Genomic DNA, 27,035 nt, shown 5'->3' on the forward strand with positions numbered 1-27,035 from the left:
ATTTTAGAGTCTTAATTACATTGACTGTAGAAGAATCTCAGCAAAATAAATATGTAATTTTGAGATACTTACATCTTGATAATTTCTCAGAATTAAGGTCCTTGTAAAAGACAATTCCCTGGTGGCTGAGAGAATAGATAAAGTTATTTAGTATTCTACATTTAAATATTAGAGAATAGCTACCTACAGTGGGCTGTTAGTTAATAATTGATATTAAGCCACTCTTTCTGTTAAGAATTATATAATGCTTTCAGTGAAGTCTTGTTTGTAGTTAATACTGATAATGCCAATGTCATCAGTGTGAAAACAATGCAATAGAAAGAAGACATTCATTCAGTAAACTGCTTTGTTAAATTAAGATGTATTTTTTAAGGGGGTGGTAGATAGACTTCAACCATGATTTATTACCACGTATAATCAAAATATTATTACAGATCCTTGTCACAGACTGTCTAATAAGACCATATGTAATATGTAGTACATTTACCTTTTAAGTCTCTGGTTATGAACCACCAACTGTCCCTAAATTTATTTTCTTCCTATTTAATTATTCATTGATGATGGTCCTGTTGAGGAAGAAGTTTTCCTCTACTTTTCTGGGTTCTGGGTGGTCTAAGAATTAAATTGACATGAGATAAATTAACAGGAGAAAATCAAACAAAGTTTAGTAATGTGTATACATGGGAGAGACCCAGAAAAACTGAGTAACTCGTCAAAATGGCCAAAGTCCTCACCTTGACTACCCTCGTCAGCTAAAGATAAAAGAGGATGTTGAGGGTAGGGAGAGTCAGCTATGGGAGGTTACCAGGAAAAGTGCAGTAACTGGGTGATTGTGATGCAGATTTGAGTCATTGCCTTCTCTATTGATAAGAGTTTCTAGAGACCTGGTTGTCCTCATGTATACATGTGTCCAGGTATAAGAGGGAGACACACTTACAAATGGAGAGTTCCCTTATAAATGTACATGTTTCTTACAAAGGGGCAACTCCTACTTGGTTTTCAGAGTCTTTCCCACTTCTGCTGTTTCTCAGAAAATAACAAGCTTAAAACAATTAATATGCCAAAGAGATATATTTTAGGGTGGCAAATTCTGATCCCCTACATTGCCTCAGACAAGGTATAGTAGAAGCTAGGATGTTTAAACAAAATTAATAATGTGACTGAGAAAGTCTTGTGTTTCAAATATACATCTCATTTTCAGTGTAATTAATAAACAGTATTATTTCATCAATCAAATTAATGGTAAGCAAATAAGTTAAATGCTTTTGTTTCTCATCCAGTGTACCAGCCTTTTTAAACTAACTTCATTGGAAATGTAGGTTTATTATGATGAGTACTTTTACCCTTAGGTCTTAGATTCACTCATTTCTGTTCAATAGGATGAATTGCACATGCTATGTGCCTAGTGGTGTTTAGGGAACTATAAAGGATAAAAGAGAATTAAGATAAAAGGTCCTTATCCATCAAATAGTTTATAATTTATTTAGGGTAATAAATTACTGAATAAAAGCCAAAAAGTAATATACACCAAAAATGCATGATAGGCCCATGCCATGGGTGAACAAGGAGAGAACACCTAGAACAGCAGAGTTAAAATAAAGTTTCTAAGGAAGAAAAGAAATGTAAACCATCCTCTAAAAGAGCTAAGTGTTGATGAATGCAAGTTAGTGTGTCCTATGCACAGTGAGGCCAAACAAACCCAAGTGTCAGAGTTTGTATCAGGGAAAGGTTTATTGCAAAAGCCAAGCAAGGAGAACACACAGGTCAAGCTACAAAGCCCAAACTCCCTGATGGTTTTTGGGGAAGCGTTTTTATAAGCAAACCTTGGGGTGAGCAATGCAGGGTATGAGACTTTCTTCTGATTGGTTGGTGCTGAGGTAACAGGGCAGTGCTCCAGGAATCTTGTGCTCAGCCATATGTTACCATCCTCCACCTAGGTGGGGGCCTTAGTTCATGCAGAAGAATTCGAAGATGTTGTTATGTATACTTCTTCAGGAGGAACCAGGACCCTGCCCCATCACTGCACTATTGTTTCTTGACTGTTCCTCCTTTGTTTCTGCATTCCTTCACTTTTCTGGTTAGCAACTGTTTGAATTTGCCCCTTGGTAGTCCTGAAAGGTCTAGGAAACTGAAGCCTTGTTCCTATAAGCAAGAAATGGAGGGCTTGGAAAGGATTTGTACCTGGGAGGGCCCCACAGGATCCTGCTTGGCTTTAGAAACAAATAATGACAAGATCTATATAAGGTCTCTGCATATATCAGAAAGCCTGATGAAAGCTATGTTTTAGTAAATTTATTGGACACTAATGTAGAGATTCAACTGGATACAAGAAGGCATGGTAATGACTGGAGAAAGTGAACTGACAGTTTTTATTTAAGATATCATTGCAATTATATATTTTAAAAAATAATAACAATGAATGCTGCAGCTGTTTCTATTCAAGCAGAAAATAATGATTTTATAATTTCCCATTTTGTCTGTGTGTATAATACAAATGATGTTACCAATTACCTATCAATAGACAGCTCTTCCCTGGAGCTAGGTGATTTTGGCACATCTTGAAACTCAAATTAATGAGCCTGTATTAATGATTAGAATAAAAATGTGATTTATATTCAAGTGATTCCCCAGGCTTTGGAGTAAAGCAAATTACAGATTAATTTATATGAACTTGGTAATTTCAAGTATCTATTAAAAAAAGAAGTATACACATTTTAGGACATATATTTAAATTATTTATCTAAAACATATAAAACACATATTTATAGTAAAATAATTAAAAGTAAGTTTATGCTAAGGACTTAAAGAAAGAAGAGAACTTGGTAACAGTAATTAAAAATAATATTTAAGCAACTTATATTTTATACTGCAATTTGTATGAAATAATATTAAAATAAGAAGTGTGTTATTGAATAACACCATGAATAACCCCAAACCTTAGGTCACTGCTCATGAGATAATACGGCATTTAGTTCATTTAGCCTTTCTGACTGTAATCCCTAAGCATGAGATGAACAAAGTTATCTCTAATTCTGGCACCTAACTCTTAAAGACTGGTGACCAAAAGATAAGAATTAGGAAACCCAGAAGAAAAAGATAGTTAAGTTTTGCTTACCAACTTCAAACTTGTGTCATGGCACTACATAACATTTGAAAATCCTTGGGGATGATTAAATTCATACCTATTGATATCTGGTGCTTACCAAAGCATAAATACACTGCCTCTGAGGATTTAAAGTTACTTTTAAAGGGTATTAACACAATCTATCATATTCACTTTGGAATTTTCTTACTGTAATACTATAATAATGCGCTGAATCAGCTTTGCTGAATCTAACTTCTCTTGAATAGCTTTATTCTGTTTTGCAAGTTCTAATTTTGTTGACCAAGACGACCTGGACATAAGTTTAAGTAAATTTTGGTACTGAATTCTCTTTTATACCTTAAAAGCTGTAAACATGCTTTAAAAAATGTTCCAAAATCATTTGTCTGTTAATAGCATTTTTGTCATCAGCTCTAAAATAGACCAGTGAATCAATAATTTGTATTCATTGATCTGGAAAATGGAATATAATTAATATTATGTACATAAGAATGAGACAATTAAATTATAATATATTTGAAAGAACTTATTTCAGTTATATTTCTAGTGTCTTTTTGTTATAAAAAAAGTAATACTTGCCTTTTTAAGTAAAATCTAGCTATATAATCTATTCAAAAACCAATTCAAAATCTGGGATAATTTAGACCTGGCCTCTTTAGACCTAAGAAAAATATTTTTCACATAGTACACGTTCAATAAATATAAATAGTAATAATTCAACTTTGAAATTATATATGTAAAAAGAAAATGTTATTTAAGAAAAAGTAAACATGATCACAGCAAAGCATATTCTCTGAGATAAAATACATTCAATATAGATACAGTAATCTATCATTATTGATATAGTAATGGTAAGTCATATATATTAATATGTGTTTTATTTCAAAAGTATGCATTTATTACTTTAAGTAAATTCTGAAAGACATATAGTAAACACTGCTTTGTTAGCCAAATTAAAATGAATAAGTCTAAAAAGTGTATAATCATTTTATTAACATTTAAAAGAAATTTCCATGTACTGATTTGATGACAGGATTGATTCCTGTCACTTTAATCAAAATAACAGGCCATGCTACCCCAGAGAAATAAGACTTCCATATAAAATGGTAATTCATTCACTGCCATCTGTTTACATTAGCACCTCACATTTACTTAAGTATCCATTGATAATTTTTTAATGTATGGAACAACTTGAACTGCATTGGTAGCTTAGAGGGAGCAGGCTTCATTTTTTCACATGCAAGCTATTGAAGGACTTCTACTAGGTTAAGAAGCTAAGGGGATATATTTAAGAAATACAAAAAATAAAGTAAAATAAAAATTAAAATATAACTGTTACTTTCCTTTCTGAAAAAGCAATACAGTTTAAATAGAAATCAGTAGAAATTATTACAGCTCAACTCAATCAGTTACCACTGATACAGCAGGAAGCTATACTAGAGGTAGGCCATGGAATAGGCAAGCGGTCCTTTCCTAATTAATTCGCACACAGGCTATTTCTTCAAATAATTTCTGAAAGGTATATGCTACATAATGCTTTGTTCATCCAATGACAACAGGTTCAAAAAAGTACTATCACTTTATTTAATGTTTAATGCAATTTAATTATTTAATTATTTATTTATTTATATTTTTTACATCTTTATTGGAGTATAATTGCTTTACAATGGTGTGTTAGTTTCTGCTTTATAACAAAGTGAATCAGTTATACATATACATATGTTCCCATATCTCTTCCCTCTTCCGTCTCCCTCCCTCCCACCCTCCCTGTCCCACCCCTCTATGTGGTCACAAAGCACCGAGCTGATCTCCCTGTGCTATGCAGCTACTTCCCACTAGCTATCTATTTTACGTTTGGTAGTGTATATATGTCCATGCCACTCTCTCACTTTATCACTTACCCTTCCCCCTCCCCATATCCTCAAGTCGATTCTCTAGTAGATCTCTGTCTTTATTCCCGTCTTACCCCTAGGTTCATGACTTTTTTTTTTTCTTAGATTCCATATATATCTGTTAGCATATGGTATTTGTCTTTCTCTTTCTGACTTACTTCACTCTGTATGACAGACTCTAGGTCCATCCACCTCGCTACAAATAACTCAATTTCGTTTCTTTTTATGGCTGAGTAATACTCCATTGTAAATATATGCCATATCTTCTTTATCCATTCATCCGATGATGGACACTTAGGTTGCTTCCATCTCCTGGCTATTGTAAATAGAGTTCCAATGAATATTTTGGTACATCACTCTTTGTGAATTATGGTTTTCTCAGGGTATATGCCCAGTAGTGGGATTGCTGGGTCATATGGTAGTTCTATTTTTAGTTTTTTAAGGAACCTCCGTACTGTTCTCCATAATGGCTGTACCAATTCACATTCCCAGCAGCAGTGCAAGAGTGTTCCCTTTTCTCCACACCCTCTCCAGCATTTATTGTTTTGAGATTTTTTGATGATGGCCGTTCTGACTGGTGTGAGATGATATCTCATTGTAGTTTTGATTTGCATTTCTCTAATGATTAATGATGTTGAGCATTCTTTCATGTGTTTATTGGCAGTCTGTATATCTTATTTGGAAAAATGTCTATTTAGGTCTTCTTCCCATTTTTGGATTGGGTTGTTTGGTTTTTTGTTATTGAGCTACATGAGCTGCTTATAAATTTTGGAGATTAATCCTTTGTCAGTTGCTTCTTTAGAAAATATTTTCTCCCATTCAGAGGGTTGTCTTTTAGTCTTGTTTATGGTTTCCTTTGCTGTGCAAAAGCTTTGAAGTTTCATTAGGTCCCATTTGTTTAGTTTTGTTTTTATTTCCATTTCTCTAGGAGGTGGGTCAAAAAGGATCTTGCTGTGATTTATGTCATAGAGTGCTCTGCCTATGTTTTCCTCTAAGAGTTTGATACTTTCTGGCCTTACATATAGGTCTTTAATCCATTTTGAGCTTTTTTTTGTGTATGATGTTAGGGAGTGATCTAATCTCATACTTTTACATGTACCTGTCCAGTTTTCCCAGCACCACTTATTGAAGAGGCTGTCCTTTCTCTACTGTACATTCCTGCCTCCTTTATCAAAGATAAGGTGACCATATGAGCATGGGTTTACCTCTGGGCTTTCTATCCTGTTCTATTGATCTATCTTTCTGTTGTGCCAGTACCATACTATCTTGATTACTATAGCTTTATAGTATAGTCTGAAGTCAGGGAGCCTGATTCTTCCAGCTCCGTTTTTTGTTCTCAAGATTTCATTGGCTATTTGGGGTCTTTTGTGTTTCCATACAAATTGTGAAATATTTTGTTCTAGTTCTGTGAAAAATGCCAGTGGTAGTTTGATAGGGATTGCATTGAATCTGTAGACTGCTTTGGGTAGTAGAGTCATTTTCACAATGTTGATTCTTGCAATCCAAGAACATGGTATATCTCTCCATCTATTTGTATCATCTTTAATTTCTTTCATCAGTGTCTTATAATTTTCTGCATACAGGTCTTTTGTCTCCTTAGGTAGGTTTATTCCTAGATATTTTATTCTTTTTGTTGCAGTGGTAAATGGGAGTGTTTTCTTGATTTCACTTTCAGATTTTTCATCATTAGTGTATAGGAATGCCAGAGATTTCTGTGCATTAATTTTGTATCCTGCAACTTTACCAAATTCATTGATTGGCTCTAGTAGTTTTCTGGTAGCATCTTTAGGATTCTCTATGTATAGTATCATGTCATCTGCAAACAGTGACAGCTTTACTTCTTCTTTTCCAATTTCCATTCCTTTTATTTCCTTTTCTTCTCTAATTACTGTGCCTAAAACTTCCAAAACTATGTTGAATAACAGTGAGGATAGTGAGCAACCTTGTCTTGTTCCTGATCTTAGTGGAAATGTTTTCAGTTTTTCACCATTGAGGACGATGTTGCTGTGTGTTTGTCATATATGGCCTTTATTATGTTGAGGAAAGTTCCCTCTATGCCTACTTTCTGCAGGGTTTTTATCATAAATGGGTAGTGAATTTTGTTGTAAGCTTTCTCTGCATCTATTGAGATGATCATATGGTTTTTCTCCTTCAATTTGTTAATATGGTGTATCACGTTGATTGATTTGCGTATATTGAAGAATCCTTGCATTCCTGGAATAAACCCCACTTGATCATGGTGTATGACGCTTTTAATGTGCTGTTGGATTCTGTTTGCTAGTATTTTGTTGAGGATTTTTGCATCTATGTTCATCAGTGATATTGGCCTGTAATTTTCTTTTTTTGTAGTATCTTTGTCTGGTTTTGGTATCAGAGTGTTGGTGGCCTCATAGAATGAGTTTGGGAGTGTTCCTCCCTCTGCTATATTTTGGAAGAGTTTGAGAGGTATTGGTGTTAGCTCTTCTCTAAATGTTTGATAGAATTTGCCTGTGAAGCCATCTGGTCCTGGGCTTTTCTTTGTTGGAAGATTTTTAATCACAGTTTCAATTTCAGTGCTTGTGATTCATCTGTTCATATTTTCTATTTCTTCCTGACTCAGTCTTGGCAGGTTGTGCATTTCTAAGGATTTGTCCATTTCTTCCAGGTTGTCTATTTTATTGGCATAGAGTCGCTTGTAGTAATCTCTCATGATCTTTTGTATTTCTGCAGTGTCAGTTGTTACTTCTCCTTTTTCATTTCTCATTCTATTGATTTGAGTCTTCTCCCTTTTTTTCTTGATGAGTCTGGCTAATAGTTTATCAATTTTGTTTATCTTCTCAAAAAACCAGCTTTTAGTTTTGTTGATCTTTGCTATCGTTTCCTTCATTTCTTTTTCGTTTATTTCTGATCTGATCTTTATGATTTCTTTCCTTCTGCTAACTTTGGGGGGTTTTTGTTCTTCTTTCTCTAATTGCTTTAGGTGCAAGATTAGGTTGTTTATTCGAGATGTTTCCTGTTTCTTAAAATAGGATTGTATTGCTATAAACTTCCCTCTTAGAAATGTTTTTGCTGTATCCCATAGGTTTGGGGTTGTCGTTTTTTCAATGTCATTTGTTTCTAGGTATTTTTTGATTTCCTCTTTGATTTCTTCAGTGATCACTTCGTTATTAAGTAGTGTATTGTTTACCCTCCATGTGTTTGTATTTTTACAGCTCTTTTCCTGTAATTGATATCTAGTCTCATTACGTTGTTGTCGGAAAAGATACTTGATACAATTTCAATTTTCTTAAATTTACCGAGGCTTGATTTGTGACCCAAGATATGATCTACCCTGGAGAATGTTCCATGAGCACTTGAGAAATATGTGTATTCTGTTGTTTTTGGATGGAATGTCCTATAAATATCAATTAAATCCATCTTGTTTAATGTATCATTTAAAACTTGTGTTTCCTTATTTACTTTCATTTTGGATGATCTGTCCATTGGTGAAAGTGGGGTGTTAAAGTCCCCTACTATGAATGTGTTACTGTTGATTTCCCCTTTTATGGCTGTTAGTATTTGCTTTATGTATTGAGGTGCTCCTATGTTGGGTGCATAAATATTTGCAATTGTTATATCTTCTTCTTGGATCTATCCCTTGATCATTATGTAGTGTCCTTCTTTGTCTCTTGTAATAGTCTTTATTTAAAAGTCTATTTTGTCTGATATGAGAATTGCTATGCCAGCTTTCTTTTGATTTCCATTTGCATGGAATATCTTTTTCCATCCCCTCACTTTCAGTTTGTATGTGTCCCGAGGTCTGAAGTGGGTCTCTTGTAGACAGCATATATATGGGTCTTGTTTTTGTATCCATTCAGCCAGTCTGTGTCTTTTGGTGGGAGCATTTAATCCATTTACATTTAAGGTAATTATCGATATGTATGTTCCTATTCCCATTTTCTTAATTGTTTTGGGTTTGTTATTGTAGGTCTTTTCCTTCTCTTGTGTTTCTTGCCTAGAGAAGTTCCTTTAGCATTTGTTGTAAAGCTTATTTGGTGGTGCTGAACTCCCTCAGCTTTTGCATGTCTGTAAAGGTTTTAATTTCTCCATCAAATCTTAATGAGATCCTCGCTGGGTAGACTAATCTTGGTTGTAGGTTTTTCTCCTTCATCACTTTAAATATGTGCTGCCACTCCCTTCTGGCTTGCAGAGTTTCTGCTGAAAGATCAGCTGTTAACCTTATGGGGATTCCCTTGTGTGTTATTTGTTGTTTTCCCCTTGCTGCTTTTAATATGTTTTCTTTGTATTTAATTTTTGATAGTTTGATTAATATGTGTCTTGGCATGTTTCTCCTCGGATTTATCCTGTATGGGACTCTCTGTGCTTCCTGGACTTGATTAAGTGTTTCCTTTCCCATATTAGGGAAATTTTCAACTATAATCTCTTCAAGTATTTTCTCAGTCCCTTTCTGTTTCTCTTCTTCTTCTGGGACCCCTATAATTCGAATGTTGGTATGTTTAATGTTGTCCCAGAGGTCTCTGAGACTGCCGTCAGTTCTTTTCATTCTTTTTTCTTTATTCTGCTCTGCAGTAGTTATTTCCACTATTTTATCTTCCAGGTCACTTATCTGTTCTTCTGCCTCAGTTATTCTGCTATTGATCCCTTCTAGAATATTTTTAAGTTCATTTATTGTGTTGTTCATCATTGCTTGTTTCCTCTTTAGTTCTTCTAGGTCCTTGTTAAATGTTTCTTGCATTTTCTCTATTCTATTTCCACGATTTTGGATCATCTTTACTATCATTTTCTGAATTCTTTTTCAGGTAGACTCCCTATTTCCTCTTCATTTGTTAGGTCTGGTGGGTTTTTATCTTGCTCCTTCATCTGCTGTGTGTTTTTCTGTCTTCTCATTTTGCTTATCTTACTGTGTTTGGGGTCTCCTTTTTGCAGGCTGCAGTTCCATAGTTCCCGTTGTTTTTGGTGTCTGTCCCCAGTGGCTAAAGTTGGTTCAGTGGGTTGTGTAGGCTTCCTGGTGGAGGGGACTAGTGCCTGTGTTCTGGTGGATGAGGTTGGATCTTGTCTTTCTGGTGGGCAGGTCAACGTCTGGTAGTGTGTTTTGGGGTGTCTGTGGCCTTATAATGATTTTAGGCAGCCTCTCTGCTAATGGGTGTGGTTTTGTTCCTGTCTTGCTAGTTGTTTGCCATAGGGTGTCCAGCACTGTAGCTTGCAGGTCGTTGAGTGAAGCCGGGTGTTGGTGTTCAGATGGAGATCTCTAGGAGATTTTCACCATTTGTTATTATGTGGAGCTGGGAGGTCTCTTGTGGACCAGTGTCCTGAAGTTGGCTCTCCCACGTCAGAGGCACAGCACTGACTCCTGGCTGCAGCACCAAGAGCCTTTCATACACAGGGCTCAGAATAAAAGGGAAAAAAAAGAGGAAGGAAGGAAGAAGGTAAAATAAAATAAAGGAAGATAAAATAAAATAAAGTTATTAAAATAAAAAGTAATTATTAAGAAAAAAAATGGACAGACAGAACCTGAGGACAAATTGTGAAAGCAAAGCTATACAGAGAAATTCTCACACAGAAGCATACACATACACACTTACAAAAAGAGGAAAAGGGGAAAAAATAATATATCTTGCTCTCAAAGTCCACCTCCTCAATTTGGGATGATTCGTTGTCTATTCAGGTATTCCACCTATGCAGGGTACATCAAGTTGATTGTGGAGATTTAATCCGCTGCTCCTGAGGCTGCTGGGAGAGATTTCCCTTTCTCTTCTTTGTTCGCACAGCTCCTGGGGTTCAGCTTTGGATTTGGCCCCGCCTCTGCGTGTAGGTGGCCGGAGGGCGTCTGTTCTTCGCTCAGACAGGACGGGGTTAAAGGAGCAGCTGCTTCAGGGACTCTGGCTCACTCAGGTCGGGGGGAGGGAGGGGCATGGAGTGTGGGGCGAGCCTGCGGCGGCAGAAGCCAGCAGGGCATTGCACCAGCCTGAAGCGCGCCTTGCGTTCTCCCTGGGAAGTTGTCCCTGTATCCCGGGACCCTGGCAGTGGCGGGCTGCACAGGCTCCCGGGAGCGGCAATGTGGATAGTGACCTGTGCTCGCACACAGGATTCTTGGTGGTGGCAGCAGCAGCCTTAGCGTCTCATGCCCTGCTCTGGGGTCCGCGCTTTTAGCAGCCCCTCGCGCCCGTCTCTGGAGCTCCTTTAAGCAGCGCTCTTAATCCCCTCTCCTCGCACACCAGGAAACAAAGAGGGAAGAAAAAGTCTCTTGCCTCTTCGGCAGGTCCAGACCTTTTCCTGGACTCCCTCCCGGCTAGCCGTGGTGTACTAACCCCCTGCAGGCTGTGTTCACACTGCCAGTCCTCTCCCTGTGATCCGACAGAAGCCTGAGCCTCAGCTCCCAGCACCCCCTTACCCCAGCGGGTGAGCAGACAAGCCTCTTGGGCTGGTGAGTGCTGGTCGGCACCGATCCTCTGTACAGGAATCTCTCCACTTTGCCCTCTGCACCCCTGTTGCTGTGCTCTCCTCCGCAGCTCCGAAGCTTCCCCCTCCGCCACCCGCACTCTCTGCCCGTGAAGGGGCTTCTAGTGTGTGGAAACGTTTCCTCCTTCACAGCTCTCTCCCACTGGTGCAGGTCCCATCCCTATTCTTTTGTGTCTGTTTTTTCTTTTTTTCTTTTGCCCTACCCAGGTACGTGGGGAGTTTCTTGCCTTTTGGGAGGTCTGAGGTCTTCTGCCAGCGTTCAGTGGGTGTTCTATAGGAGTTGTTCCTCGTGTAGATGTATTTCTGATGTATCTGTGTGGAGGAAGGTGATCTGTGTGTCTTACTCTTCCGCCATCTTCCCCCCTGCCTTCACAATTTATTTTTATTTGAGCTTGATTTCCTTGGGACCCCTCCCTATTGTGGATTAATGTTTTAAAATATAATGTAATGACATCACACAGAAATATGTGCTGTGGTGACTTTTCCTTCTGGCACAAAATTGCCTTTCTGAAGTACAAGAGACCAACACCAGCAAGCAAGAAAAACTGAGCCCCTCTGAGTGTCCAAAATAGAAAATAGAAAGATGGATTCAGAAAGCTACTCCCTGCCACAATGGCTCACTGAGCACAGAGGCAAAACCCCAGAAAATTCAACTCTTAAAAGGCTCAAGGTACAAATACTTTTCCACTATTCTCAGATTGTTAAATCTTTATCTAGTAGTGAAACCTCACATTCACCTGGCCTCCAGATTCAGATCTTAGAGGAGGAGCTAACAAAATCCACACCCATCCTGTGAATATAAAAGAAGCCCCATTAGTAGTTTTGGGAAAAATGCCACAAGATTACTAAGTACTATTTAAGATGAATAAAGAGAAAGAAAATAAAAGAGAGAGAGAGAGAGAAAATCAGGCTCAATTAAAGATTCCACAGTATAAAAAGAGGCTAACATGCACACAGTAAAAAAGCACATATTGTTGAAGAAGAATTACTGACAGTTCAGAGGAAGGCAAATTTATACAGTATATGCTTTAGATTTTCAATAAAATTGGAATATGAACTTTATGAGACAAAAAAAGATAAGAATGTTATAACAGTGGGCCAAGAAAAGAAGGAACTGGATAAAAGACTAAAATAAAGGGGAGCTTGATGAGATCAGAGAAGAATGTAACATCATAAACAATATAGCTGGATAAAGATGACATTAGAAACAGAACAGAATCTACACTATGGAAAATAAATCAGTACCAAGGAGGTACTGATTTTATGTCTTACACTGAAGGGGAAAGAGATAGATGATAATAGATTCTGAAGCAAAAAGTGATCTTGCAAAGTGGAAAGATAAGAAAACAAAGCTGGATAAAGTTATATATACATGCATTATTTCTAAATACAATATATATTCATTATTTCTAAATATAATACTAGCAAATTAAATCAACCATAATAAGAAAATAATAGTCCTATACCAAGTAAAATTATTCCTGTATTATAGTCGTAGTTCAACATCATGAAATGTACTAATGTAATCTATTGCACTGAGAGAGAAATAGAGAAATATTATTTGAATCTTGATAGATAATAAAATATAGTGAAGATAATGTTTGAGACATAATTTATGGTTTACATACATTAACTCATTTTAATTTTCCCCAAAAAATTTATGCTAGTTACTATTATCATCATCACTTACCTGATGAGGAAATTGAGGCAGAGAGATTAAGAGATCAAGACAAGGTCATCCAGCTAGAAAGTGACAGCTATTATGTGAAGAATGCAGATTTTTTTGTTGTTTAAAAATTGGATATTCATATTTATACATTTGTGTATAATATGAATACACGTGGTCTTATGTATAAAGAATTAGACAAAATTGCTCTAAAAATCTGAAGAATAAACTACTTTACACCATACAATATTACATATGTAGATATACATTTAAAAAAAAACTGAAGCAACATACAGCAAAATACTAAGGAGGCTACCTCTGATTGATCAATTTAATGATGATTTTGATATTGTCTTTTCTGCTTTTCAGTATTTATGTGCAATATTCGCATAAACAAAAACATAAATGACAAATGCACAGCAAACATTCTCAATGGTGAAAAACGGAAAGCATTTCCTCTAAGATCAGGAAGAAGACAAGGGTGTCACCTCTCGCCACTATTATTCAGTATAGTTTTGGAAGTCTTAGGCATGGCAATTAGAGAAGAAAAAGAAATAAAAGGAATCCAAATTGGAAAAGAAGAAGTAAAACTGTCACTGTTTGCAGATGACATGATACTATACGTAGAGAATCCCAAAGATGCTACCAGAAAACTACTAAAGCTAATCAGTGAATTTGGTAAGGTTGCAGGATATGAAATTAATGCACAAAAATCTCTTTCATTCCTATACTAACAATGAAAGATCAGAAAGAGAAATTAAGGAAACAGTCCCATTTACCATTGCAACAAAACGAATAAAATATCTAGGAATAAACCTACCTAGAGGAGATAAAAGACCTGTACACAGGAAACTATAAGATACTGATGAAAGAAATCAAAGACGACACAAACAAATGGAGAAATATACCATGTTCTTGGATTGGAAGAATCAATATTGTGAAAATGACTCTACTACCCAAAGCAATCTATAGATTCAATGCAATCCCTATCAAACTACCACTGGCATTTTTCACAGAACTAGAACAAAAAATTTTACAATTTGTATGGAAACACAAAAGACCCCAAATAGCCAAAGCAGTCTTGAGAAAGAAAAATAAAGCTTGAGGAATCAGGCTCCCTGACCTTATACTATACTACAAAGCTACAGTAATCAAGATAGTATGACATTGGCACAAAAACAGAAATATAGATCAATGGTACAGGATAGAAAGCCCAGAGATAAACCCACACACATATGGTCACCTTATTTTTAATAAAGGAGGCAAGAATATACAAAAAGACAGCCTCTTCGATAAGTGGTGCTGGGAAAACTGGACAGCTACATGTAAAAGAATGAAATTAGAACAGTCCCTAATACCATAGACAAAAATAAACTCAAAATGGATTAAAGACCTAAATGTAAGGCCAAACACTATAAAACTCTTAGAGGAAAACATAGGCAGAATGCTCTATGACATAAATCACAGCAAGATCCTTTTTGACTCACCTCCTAGAGAAATGGAAATAAAACCAAAAATAAACAAATGGGACCTAATGAAACTTCAAAGCTTTTGCACAGCAAAGGAAACCATAAATGAGATGAAAAGACAACCCTCAGAATGGGAGATCTTCTGCCCATTTTTGGATTGGGCTGTTTGTTTTTTTGATATTGAGCTGCATGAGCTGCTTGTAAATTTTGGAGATTAATCCTTTGTCAGTTGCTTCGTTTGCAAATACTTTCTCCCATTCTGAGGGTTGAGTACTCAGAAGACTTTTGCCTCAGTCTTCCGAGGGAACCCTCATGCACTGTTGGTGGGAATGTAACTTGATATAGCCACTATGGAAATCAGTATGGAGGTTCCTTAAGAATCTAAAAATAGAACTACCATATGACCCAGCAATCCCACTCCTTGGAATATACCAGAGATAACCATAATATTTAGCACCCACTCAGGTTATTTGGAATAATCTTCCCATCTCAAAATTCTTAATTTAATCACATCTGTTAAGTCTCTTTTGCCATATAAGATAACATTCACAAGTTCTAGGGATTAAGATGTGATCATTTCTGGAGACCTGCCACATAGGCCAAGCGTCCTAAGAACAAGGTTGGAAATGAGAGGGGAAGAGAAGAGGAGACACTGGAGTGTTCTGTGAAATTTCATTTTTAATAATTTACAAGTGTTCAGTCAAGAAGAAACAAACATGAAGCCAAAGCAAATATACAAAATAAAATTTCATTGTTATTTTTAGGTGTTTTAAATGTTTATCTACGTTTGAAAGGGCAGACAACGATAGAGAATCCACTGTGGTCTTCAAGTGGGAATAAAGGACAACGGTGGAATGAGGCACATGTTAATATATATCCAATTACTTCATTTCAGGTAAGAAAAGAACAATCATGTCTGCGGATATATTTTTGCACTTGAGCATAATGTTAAAGGCAGATCTTGAGCAAAATTAGAATGAGTATGCAAAAATTCTGACATGAGCATCACAAAAATAACATGATTAAGTTTCCCTTTAGTTCTAAAAGTTGTTTTATAAAGAGAAAATGTCCTTTTCTCTTATTAATTAACATCTGTCAAGTAATATGTTTGAATAATTGTCTATCCGAATTCAAGTGATTTGCCTGGAGAAAACATAATTTGTTTCTATAAAATCATATGTGTGTATTTTTTTCCTTGAAGACAAACAACATACATTCTTATAATAAAGGAAGCTGGATGATCAATTCTCAAATAATCTGTTTGAATTTTACTTGATGGAATTTTGTATACGTTAGCAAAATCTCTTTGAGGTAATGTCATTTTAGTAATTTATTACTTTGATTATCAAAGTTAGAGAACTTTAAACAAGTTACTCTTATTTGTTTTTATATCAAAAAGAAGACAGGCTTAGATAGGATTAAGAGAATTAGCTGCAAATATATAATAAAAATTTTAATGATTATAGCAATGGTCATCATGGCTAGAAAAAATTTTTCATAAACTATTTTAGTGGAGAAAATAATGTAGTTTTAGTGATTTTAGCAACTTTATATATGTATTTTATATACTCAGGCTGAGTATGTTTTTCTACTGGGGATTTCTTAATTGCATTTCATGGCATTTAGTAAGGGTATAGAAATTCAGAGAGCTTCAATTATGCCAATTTTCAATTGGTGGAATGCTGTCTTCTTGTAACTTAATCTATAAAATTCTAATGACTGATTTAGAAATTACACTTCTAAAACTAACCAGAATGATAAAAATGCACTCAGTTTTTCACTCTGGTAAAGAATAATGGAGTAAATCCTAGCTGATTATCTACAAACACATAAAAGCAACTCAATTCATAGATCCTAGTAATTATTTTGTTTCTATGAAGAATAAAATAGTTGAGTAAAAAATGAACAAAAATAAGTTGAATAGAGAATAAAAAAGAATAAGAAGAGAGAATAAAAAATTTGAATGTAAAGCAACATATCATTAAACCAAATTAAACTGGGACGACAGAACTCCAAAGCATTACTGATAAAAGTAACCTTAATATTAAAATGTACATACCTCTATAGGCATCAAAGAACCTTTCTTTCTAAAAAAATGATGTTCTTCTAGACGTTTTTGCTTCCTATGTCACTGCCTTACCAACACAAAACTATTAAATCAAATACATGTAAAGTAAGTATTTAAGGGACTAGTTATATTAATGTTTCCTTCAGGATAATCCTTTATTGCCATAGACATCAATTTAGTAAATATTTATTGAGTACCTTCAAGACAATCATTTATTGTCACAGACAACAGTACAATAAATACTTACTGAGCTACTACTGTGTGCCAGGCACATTGCTAGCCATGAAGATTTCATAGTGATTGTTTACCTCAGATTGGTGGAAATACACATCTAAACACATACATCACATACTGTAATAATTGCAGTAATAGAAATATGCACAAGTTTCTATGAGCACACCTAATCAACGAGAAGAGTATGGAGGAGAGTCAAGAGAAGCCTGTTATATGGGGTGAAACCTGAAGAGAGGGATTGCAAAGTAGAAAAAGATCTAATATTAATATTGCAGCAGAGTTCAGAGTAAACCAAGACATGGAGGTCATACATCACAGGATTTGTCAGAGAAACAGAGAGACATTTATCTGGAATTTGGTACACAAAAATAAATCAAAGACTGATGTGACATGAGGTTAAGGAACCTCAAGAGCATAGACACTGGGGAGTTATGGAAAGATTTTACTCAGGGGATGACATGGTGCATCACTTAGGTTGTTGTATGGAAGATGATTCAAGGAGATAAAATCGGGCCAGCAAACCAGTTAGAACACTGTCGTAAAATCCACATAAAGGATATTGAAAGGACAAACTAGGGAAGTGGTATGAAGAAAAGAGGATGGTTTCAAGATATACTTAGGTATAAAAACTAGCAGAACATCTTTATGTTGGGAATTTGGGAAGTAGCCATGAATGACCAAGAAGCTTCTAACTGGGGTGTCTTGAGTAATGTCTGTTACTTTATCCATTACCTTAAATAACAAAACGAGGAAAAGAGACAAGCTTCAGGGATGATTATGGTTACTTCTGTTTTGGACATGTTAATATAAAATGCCTGTGGAATATCCTCTTAAAGATGTGCAGAAGGTAGGGCCTCCCTGGTGGCACAGTGGTTGGGGGTCCGCCTGCCGGTGCAGGGGATGCGGGTTTGTGCCCCGGTCTGGGAGGATCCCGCGTGCGAGCCATGGCTGCTGGGCCTGCGCGTCCGGGGCCTGTGCTCCACAGCGGGAGAGGCCACAGTGGTGAGAGGCCCGCGTACCGCAAAAAAAAAAAAAAAAAAAAAAAAGGTGTGCAGAAGGTTATTGCAGAAGGTTATTGCATATGTTTTTCTGAAGCTTTGGGGACAAACATTTTTGTAGGTCATTAGGCTGTATGTGCTGCCTAAAACTCTGGGAGTGGTTGATATTTCCAAGGGAAAGTGTACACATGTGAACAGTGATTAAAGACAGTGGAACCACACAGAACACTAACCAATCATTAACATGAACTGTGGAAGAGGAGCTTGATCCTAAGTAGTGTTTTTTAGAGTTATAAGGAAGGAGATCCAGGAAAGTTTGGTGCTCGCAGAATTTAAAGACTGTGATTCTCAAATTGGAAAGGAGGTCAAGTCCAGTAGACTGGTCATTACAGAGAGTGCCCACTCTTAAGAAATTTGCATAAGGTAGTAAGGAAATTGGGAAAACCACCATCTTATCTAAAATTATTTCACTATTCACAATTTATAGAATAACCTACTGTCTTCACATTCACTAATCATTTCCTTTGCAATGTCTAATGTGCTTTCAGTCCTACTCAGTGTATTTTTCATCTCAGCCATTATACTTTCCATCTCTGTAAGTTCAATTTGAGTCTTTTTTAAAAATACATTTCATGTCTTAAGTTAATGTTTTGAACCTATTAAATCCAATTATAATAACTGTCTAATGTCATTGTCTGCTAACAATATCATCTGTGCCAGTTCTTGGTTGGTTTTGATTAACTGATGTTTTCTCATCTTTACAAGTCATTATTTTCCTGCTCCTTTACATGTCTGGTAGTCTGACTGGGTGTCAGACATTGTAAATTTTACCTTCATAGTTGCTGGATATTTTTGTGATTCTTTATTCTTGAGCTTATTTGTGATGTAGTTTAGTTACTTGGAAACAGCTTGATAATTTTTGTTCCTGCTTTTAAGATTTGTTACATGAGACTAGAACAGTGTTTGATATCAGGCTGATTATTTCTCAATACTGAAGCAAAAGTCTTCTGAGTACTCTACCCAATGCCTCATGAATTACGAGGTTTCCCAAGTTCTGTGTTAGCTGGGTACTGTTACATTAAATGCATCCCCCTGGGTCTTTCCCAGGTCTTAGGCAGTTTCCTCACATTCAAGGCCTGATCAGGACTTTGCTGAATACTTGAGGGGTACCCTCTGCAGATGTCTCTTTCTCTGCAATTCTTTCTTGGCCTGTATTCTACCCTGCATACTCTAGCTGCCTTGGATTCCTTGGACTCTCAGCTCTATCTCCTCAACCCAGATTTTCTACCAGGCTCTACCTTTGTTCTGCTTTCACCATAGTCTATAAATTCTGTATAGGGCAGTCATAAGATAAACCTTGTTTGATTTCTATCACTCAGGGGTTCACTGTTCTTCATTACCTGATGGCTAGTGTCCTGAATACCATTCTTTCATATACTTTGTCCGGTTATTTGGTTGTTTCAGTTGGAAAGATAAATCTGGTTTCTGTTACTCTATCCTGGCTGGAAGCCAATCCAAAAATGAAGATTTTGAATCAATGAATTTCTAAACTATTTAAATTACCAATGGGAAATGAAGATAAATAAAACCATATTTTTATATTGGATCTCTAGGTCCTTATTTCTCTGAGATAGTTCTAGGTCCATTGGCTAAGGACTTTCATTTCATAAATCTTGATTGTTCAAGGAAATGCAACTGCACCATCCTACCCCATTTTTTAAATTTAATTTTGTTTTCACGTTTCTTGTTGTTTTCAACTTTTTTCAGACAAAGTATATTTTTCTTCAGAAGTCATTTATAGGGCTTCCCTGGTGGCGCAGTGGTTGAGAGTCCGCCTGCCGATGCAGGGGACACGGGTTCGTGCCCCGGTCCGGGAGGATCCCACATGCCGTGGAGCGGGTGGGCCCATGAGCCATGGCCGCTGAGCCTGCGCGTCCGGAGCCTGTGCTCCGCAACGGGAGAGGCCACAACAGTGAGAGGCCCGCGTACCGCAAAAAAAAAAAAAAACAACAAACAAACAAAAAAGTCATTTATAAACTATCAAGCTTTTCAAAAATCTTGCTTTCGTATATGATGCCTACCAGAAAAGCATGGCAAAGAAAAGTATGGAATATATTACTGTACAGATTAAGTTGTGAGAAGTTTTAAGGTTATTCAAATGTAGATTTGTGGCATTCTAGGATGTCTTTAATTCAAGTGGAAAGGTTATCTCTTACCTCTCAGAATTTTAAATGAAATATAAGTGATTTTGAGACTCTGTTACATTGACACATTTTATGTTTTGTTTGGAGTTGTATGCCTTCAAATTAGTTTGATCCATAAACACTTTAAAAAAACAACCACTTGCAAAGTTCTTTGTCTCAGTGTGTCCAATTAGTTTGCTTAGCTGAAAATCAAATTATTGTGTAGTATTTTTCAGGCAAATAGAAGTTTTCTCCTACTGAAATTTCTTTTGGGGCTCTTTTTCTAGAATTAATTTAGCATGATCGGTACTTGTGAGGAAAATATATTTAGCTGGATTCAGAAGGATTAGGGAAAAAATTTCCAAAAAAGTAAAATTAATATGGTGTTAGTCTTAGAATGTCACTGTTATTTTATATCCTACACCAAGGAAAATATTTAACTATCCTTTTAAATGCTTTACTTCTTTCACAGTACATTCCAAATGTTTTGTGAGGGAAAAGTATAGAGACATTATAATACTGTCTTTACATTTTCTTAGGTATAGGCGAAAAGAATTCTGGAGATCTTCTTATATCCTCATTTAAAGATTTGAAAGTATGTTTTGAGACAATTTATCTTAAATCACACAGATCCTTAACATTAAATATGGATTGGAAAAGAGATTATAATGCTCTCATTACATCATGCTGCCTTTATATATTTCTATGAATAATAATAATCCAGAAAATATCATCCTCCTTAGTAGCCATTACATGCTCACATAGATACATATCTGACATTCTAAACCAAATTCCGGAGCAATTATAGACATGATGATGGCTCCTGAAGTAACTATTGAAAACATTTTCTAATTGCAATTCACAATGAGATCTAGTTCTTTTTGTTTTTGCCAACAGTCAAAATCTCATGTTATTATTTCAGATTAGAAGCTTTAACAACCAACTGACATTTATCCAGCAAGTTGGACTGGCAGAGTCTTGTGAAGTTAAACTCAGTGTTAATATTTATATAGTTTCTCCAGAGAAAAAGCTTAGGCTACTCACCTGGTTTATTATGTTACCTCTCTTCAAATCTCTTCTGTACTGGTTAAGGATAGTTCTGCTCTTTGCAGGTAAGAGGGAAAAAATAAAAATAAAAATAAAGGATAGTTTAATTATTTGCTGAACCAGGAATAAAATAAAGGTAAAATTATTAATGTTAATAGCTATTTTCAAATTTATTCACATCCTAAAGTTTTTCCAAGTGATGTACACTGTCAGTTTTCAAACTGCATTCCAAGACTTTGGCTTTGCCTTAGCAGTAATGATCAGAAGCGATGTCTCTTGTCAGAAAGAAAACATTTGCAGAGGCACTATTAATGTTGAGTCATCATCAGAAGTGCGTTGTAGTCTTTGACTCCCCATTTACTTTTACTCATTAGTGCTACATGTAGCTCTTCCTCCCTTTCTGAGAAATTGTATTTGAACATAAACTTTTACAGCATCATCTGTATCTCCCTATATATTGACGTCTATATCTACATGCTTTAAAGCATTATAAATAAATGTAAGAAACTGTCAATTGATTAATTGAAATAATTTTGTGTAGTGTAATTCTAATACAGAAATTCACATACATTTTTTAAACTCCCACTTGCCTTTACTCACCAGGAATTAATTTTCTGATCATGCAGTATTTCTTGCATAGTAAATTTGCTGAATTGCAGGCACACACTGTGAAAAGTTACAATTTTAAACTTGTTTTAGTTAAGGGAAACCATTTTAAGTAAGATCAGTGTGATTATGTGTGAAGAACAGGTTTTGCACAATTTGAACACTCTTTTTAGGAGACCTAAACGTCAACATTTTCTCCCTGAGAATCTAGATGCCATTAATTCGGTCTTCAAGGCAATTAAGCCAAATGCATTTCACAAGTATTGAAGAGGAAAAGAACATAGTCTTATCCTTGTAATGTAATAGTAGTCAGAATCATGATGGTACTTCATTAAAATATGACATATTTAATCTATTAAACTAGAGAGCATTTCTTCTCTGAGTGAATGTAATTCAGACTTTTTTCATTGCATACAGATCACATCTTCCAAGTTGAGATACATCATATTATAATGGACTGTTATAGTTTCTCATCTTTGTATTTGAGAAAAAAGATGTTTGTCACCAAGGATTTATTTTTAAAAGCACTTGAAAGTTTGGCCAAGGTACATTATTTAAATTTAATACCTATGCATTTTATTTCTGTTATCTATCTCATAGTCAAAAACAATATAAGGAGAAAATATCCCTCTAGGTCTTCATCTCAAAGCCGTTTATAAGTCTATTAGAATCTATAAAATCGTGTTATAATAATTCTAGTTGGAGTTCAGAGCATAAACAGAACAATGCAATAAATATTTCTTTGTAAGAGTCAAATGAGTTAAAAAACAATCTATATCTTCCCAATAACAAAGCTTCTGTGGAAATTAAAAGGAAACAAGCCGACAACTACGCAGTACCTTTTTCTTTCTTCATGTTCAAATAGGACCCTGAGGAAGACTACGGTATGTCTCTAGCCTATTGGATTGGATTCCCTATCATCACAAGATTTCAAATATATATTAAAAGTACCAATTATATAACTGTGCCAAGAATTTGATTGTCAAAAGTTATTTTTATCATCCCAGTAATAACTACTACTAATTCTCTGATTTATTTCCACACAATAACTAAAACACTGCTATGCTTGGAAAGTAATCAAATTGCTTTATTCAGAGACAAACTGTATTATCTATAGTTGTGCAGATAAGTGTAAATAATAAATTTACAAATCAGTCAGCTTTTATTACTGTAACACTTCATCAGGATCACCGAGGGATGAAGTATTCATATAAAAGAATGTTCTAGATAGAGGCAGCCCTCTGTACATAAGACAATTCAACTTTTGTTGATTTGTATTTCTGCTCTTCAGCCAACTTCACATTTGCGGTCAACATATTGCCAGTAGGCAGGCAGCACACATATTAAATTCCATCAGTCAATCTACTCTCTGATGTTTACCATCAAAGTCTCCCCAACACTCCCTCTCAATCTGACCACAAAAGAAGGGTGGCAACATCCTTCACAACCTCGCTGCTTCAAGACTTTTGTTTTTAGCACAAGCCTAGGTTCAACCTTGGGTTTTTGATCAAGCTGCACAGCGAGGCAGAAGGAAGGAAAGAAAAAGAAAATTAATAGGAAAAGTAGGAATGTTTAATACTTTAAAGTCAGTAACAGAAGTTTTGAAATGCTTTGAGCAATGGCAAGATCATTCCAGGGAAAGAAGCTTTGAAAAGTTCAGGAATGATTTTGATGATTTAGACATTTTAATTTTGATTTTTAAAATAATGCCCTTATTTTATATTGACACTTATCTCCAGGTAACAGCAACTTATTAAGTGAAAATAATTGTGTACTTTAAATAAGAAAAACTGTGGATAATTTTATTGTCTACTCACCTCTACATACCTAAGATGGAAAAATCCATGTCTCTCAAGCATGTTCCTCCAGCATCCTTCCCAATGCAAGGATTATGACTTCAGCTTCATCTCTTTAGATTTCAAGTGTGAGCAGGTGCAGAACATTCTAACCTACCCGTATTAGCCTTTTCACCAACATCTCACTTCGCACACAAATCATACTGGAATGCAATCCTCTATCTTTGCCATGGCCACATTACAAACCCTGTATTCTGTTCTACAAGCAGTGTTTACTCCCTTTCTCTTTCTACTCCACCTCTTAAAATTAAAACTCTTGGTGCTTGAAGAGGTTTCCTCTTCACCATACCAAATTTTTCTGACTAATACATTCTTATTCCTGCTTCCCTCCAGAATTAAACTTGACTGGGAGGGAGAAATCTACATTTTCTTCCATTCAGTCCTTTAAAAGAACTGCGTAAAAGAAAAATTTGTGATGACAGCCCTCCACTTTCATTAAGTAAAGTATTAGTCTTGGGGGCATGGTGGAAAATATTTGATTTTGTGGAATCAGACTCTTATAGCATGAATCTTTGAGTTCTGACTTTCTCCAAGATAACATTCCGTTCATGTTGTTATCTTCAGGGGAGAAGACTCAGCATCACATGACTGAAACTAAGAAGGGGGTGGGAATACTATTGATTTACTCTTAACATTGATTCTCTACCAGGTAAGCAGCACATGTCAAAAAAAGGAAAATAATACCCAAATACTTAAAAACCCATGGTTAGGAAAAAGGCGATGCCTTCTCACAGATAGACTGCTGATAGGGGCAATTTATAATGACCCTAAAGAACCATATAATAATTGTGTGTAATAATCATATGAAATTCAGCCTTGTTCATCTCAGCCTTGTTCAGAATAACTGAAAATAATTTTAATGTCTAACAATGACAATACATGCTGGTTAAATAAATTTTGTTGCATCCATGACATGGACTATTCTGCAGCCATTAATATGACTTCTTTTCCAAATTCAGTGCTCTTGAATTTTTATACCATTCATTTTTTTTTTAATCTTCTCTCTTGCAATTTAAATAGTCCTCTGAGGGCTGTGTAGCCACTACCCAGATAACTTCCAAAACACCACCCTAAGTCAAATGCAAGTTATCATTTCCGGGCAGCCAAATTAATGCTTCATTCCTGATTCCATCTGAGGATGGAGAATTCATATACTGCCAATTTAGTTCTAAATACTTTAACTCTGGTTTGCCATTTTATTTTGGCTTCAGTGACAAGACAAATTGGATGCCTTTCAAAGAAATGTTTTTGGACACTCTTTATTAACATACTTATCTCAACATAGGTAAGCAGGAAACCCTCTCTACACAAATTAAATATAATAATAATATAATAATAAAAACTTCCCAAATCTTTTTCTCTTATCAAATTTTTTCCTATCATGAAAATTATTCTTATAGACCATATTTAAGTGGAGGAAAGGACTCAATACAAAAGGTGGTAACTAATGCCTCTACTCTCCTACTTAGAGATTTCGATTGATAAAATTATGACAGCATATCAGAGAACAATGGTAGCCTTCACAAAAGTAGTGTAAGTTCTCTTAAATTCATCACAAATTTGCCTTTAAGGAGTCATATTAAGATACTTTGAAAAACAAAAATTTTGGCATTGATAAAAACAGACTTTTACTCCAATTTGTTGCAATGAAATAGACTAGAAATTGTATTAAAATGCACACATTAGTTTGATGTTGAAAACAGTTATTAGGCTAATTTTTCTTCGGAAAAAACAAAGTAGGTATTTCATTTTGGTATGTAGAAATTTTTCTGGGAATATAATCACTACATGCATAGGTTATTTTTTAGTATCAAAAGAATTAAAAGGTTTTACTGGAAGCAAGGAGTAATTGTGAGATAAGACAAAATTTTAGAAGACTCTTATTTCTATAAAAATGAAATAAAAATTTGCTAATTGGGGCTTCCTTGGTGGCGCAGTGGTTGAGAATCTGCCTGCTAATGCAGGGGACACGGGTTCGAGCCCTGGTCTGGGAGGATCCCACATGCCGCGGAGCAACTAGGCCCGTGAGCCACAACTACTGAGCTTGCGCGTCTGGAGCCTGTGCTCTGCAAAAAGAGAGGCCGCGATAGTGAGAGGCCCGCACACCGCGATGAAGAGTGGCCCCCGCTTGCCACAACTAGAGAAAGCCCTCGCACAGAAACGAAGACCCAACACAGCAAAAATAATTAATTAATTAATAAACTCCTACCCCCAACATCTTCTTTAAAAACAAAACAAAACAACTTGCTAATTGTCCTTATATTGACCTTGTATCTAGAATTTAGTAATAAATGGAGACTTATTTCATTCATCTATTCTTTCAACACTAATGTCTTACCTCAGTGCCAACCACTGTTCTAGATACTGGAAATTTAAAGGTCTGTCACTAAACACTCAACATAAGTAAACCCATAAATATCTTCAAGGGTTTAGAAACAAAGCATATGGGGAATATGATGAATTTATTCACTGTATTTGCAAGAGATCAAACAGTTTTACAGAGACGGTAAACCCTTGCTCTGTGCTTCATTAAACATAATACTGTTGCAGTGAACCCGGAACTCATTCATCCATAAAATATTTCTAGAAAACCAGTGTTATGGGATATGTTTAGAAAACATTGGAGGGAATCTATTTCAGAGAAATATTTCAGAGAAAAATTTTCTTTACCTCTGAAAACAAACAGTGATACGATTTGTAATAGTAGCTGCTTTTATTCTGTTATTCAATTAAGTTTAGTTTTGTTTTAAAATTGACACAGAGCTTGTCATATGGAAAACTATGCTATACAAGGAAAATCCTATTGGTTTTGTTGAGAAAGTTTATGTTTTTTGCAAGTAAGAATTCTGAAGACCATCAATAATAAATGATGCCAGGATTGTTGTCAATTTTAGGTTTGTCTCCTCGATTCCTCAATAAAAATTCATCTGCAAATCAAAGCCCTGCATTTAGGTTTGTTTTATTCATATTTGTAGCTCATTTTTGAAGGTATTCGAGGTCCTGGCATAGAAGGTGACATTGCCATTGATGATGTATCAATTGCAGAAGGAGAATGTGCAAAACAAGACTTAACAACTAAGAGTAAGTGTCTCTTCTTGGATCAGTTGGTGTGATGTTAAAGTAACGTAATGATAATTAAACTGATGAGGTCTAATTGTTAAAACTAATTTATTTTTAGTTTATTTAAAAATTTCCTATGCATGAGACCCTAAAATTTTAATTATATTTTAAAATCAAAGTATTAAATCTGATGGTAGGCATTTGAACTCAGTTATTTGACCTAAAATAAAAGTAATTTTGATTTAGGTCTATGTAAGGCAAGCACACTTTGGTTTTTAATTAAGATTTTAAAATATTCTTAATTTATATTATTAATTTCAGAGGATTTTTTTCACTTTTATTGAAATATTTGGCTAATCTATATACTCAGCACACATTTATATAGCCATGGCTGTTTTTATTCCTCCGAGTTTAT

General features: G+C 35.5%; 1 protein-coding gene across 1 annotated transcript in view; it reads left to right on the forward strand.

Moving 5' to 3' along the window:
• The window catches only part of MDGA2 (MAM domain containing glycosylphosphatidylinositol anchor 2), an 824,365-nt gene that overhangs the window by 790,053 nt on the left and 7,277 nt on the right, over positions 1 to 27,035 (forward strand). The window contains exons 15-16 of the mRNA XM_033851172.2: positions 15,333 to 15,463; positions 26,536 to 26,641. Coding sequence (XP_033707063.2) covers positions 15,333 to 15,463; positions 26,536 to 26,641 — 237 coding nt within the window. The remainder of the gene's footprint in view (positions 1 to 15,332; positions 15,464 to 26,535; positions 26,642 to 27,035) is intronic.

This window comes from Tursiops truncatus, chromosome 2, assembly GCF_011762595.2.
Source record: "Tursiops truncatus isolate mTurTru1 chromosome 2, mTurTru1.mat.Y, whole genome shotgun sequence".
Classification (NCBI taxonomy): Eukaryota; Metazoa; Chordata; class Mammalia; order Artiodactyla; family Delphinidae; genus Tursiops; species Tursiops truncatus.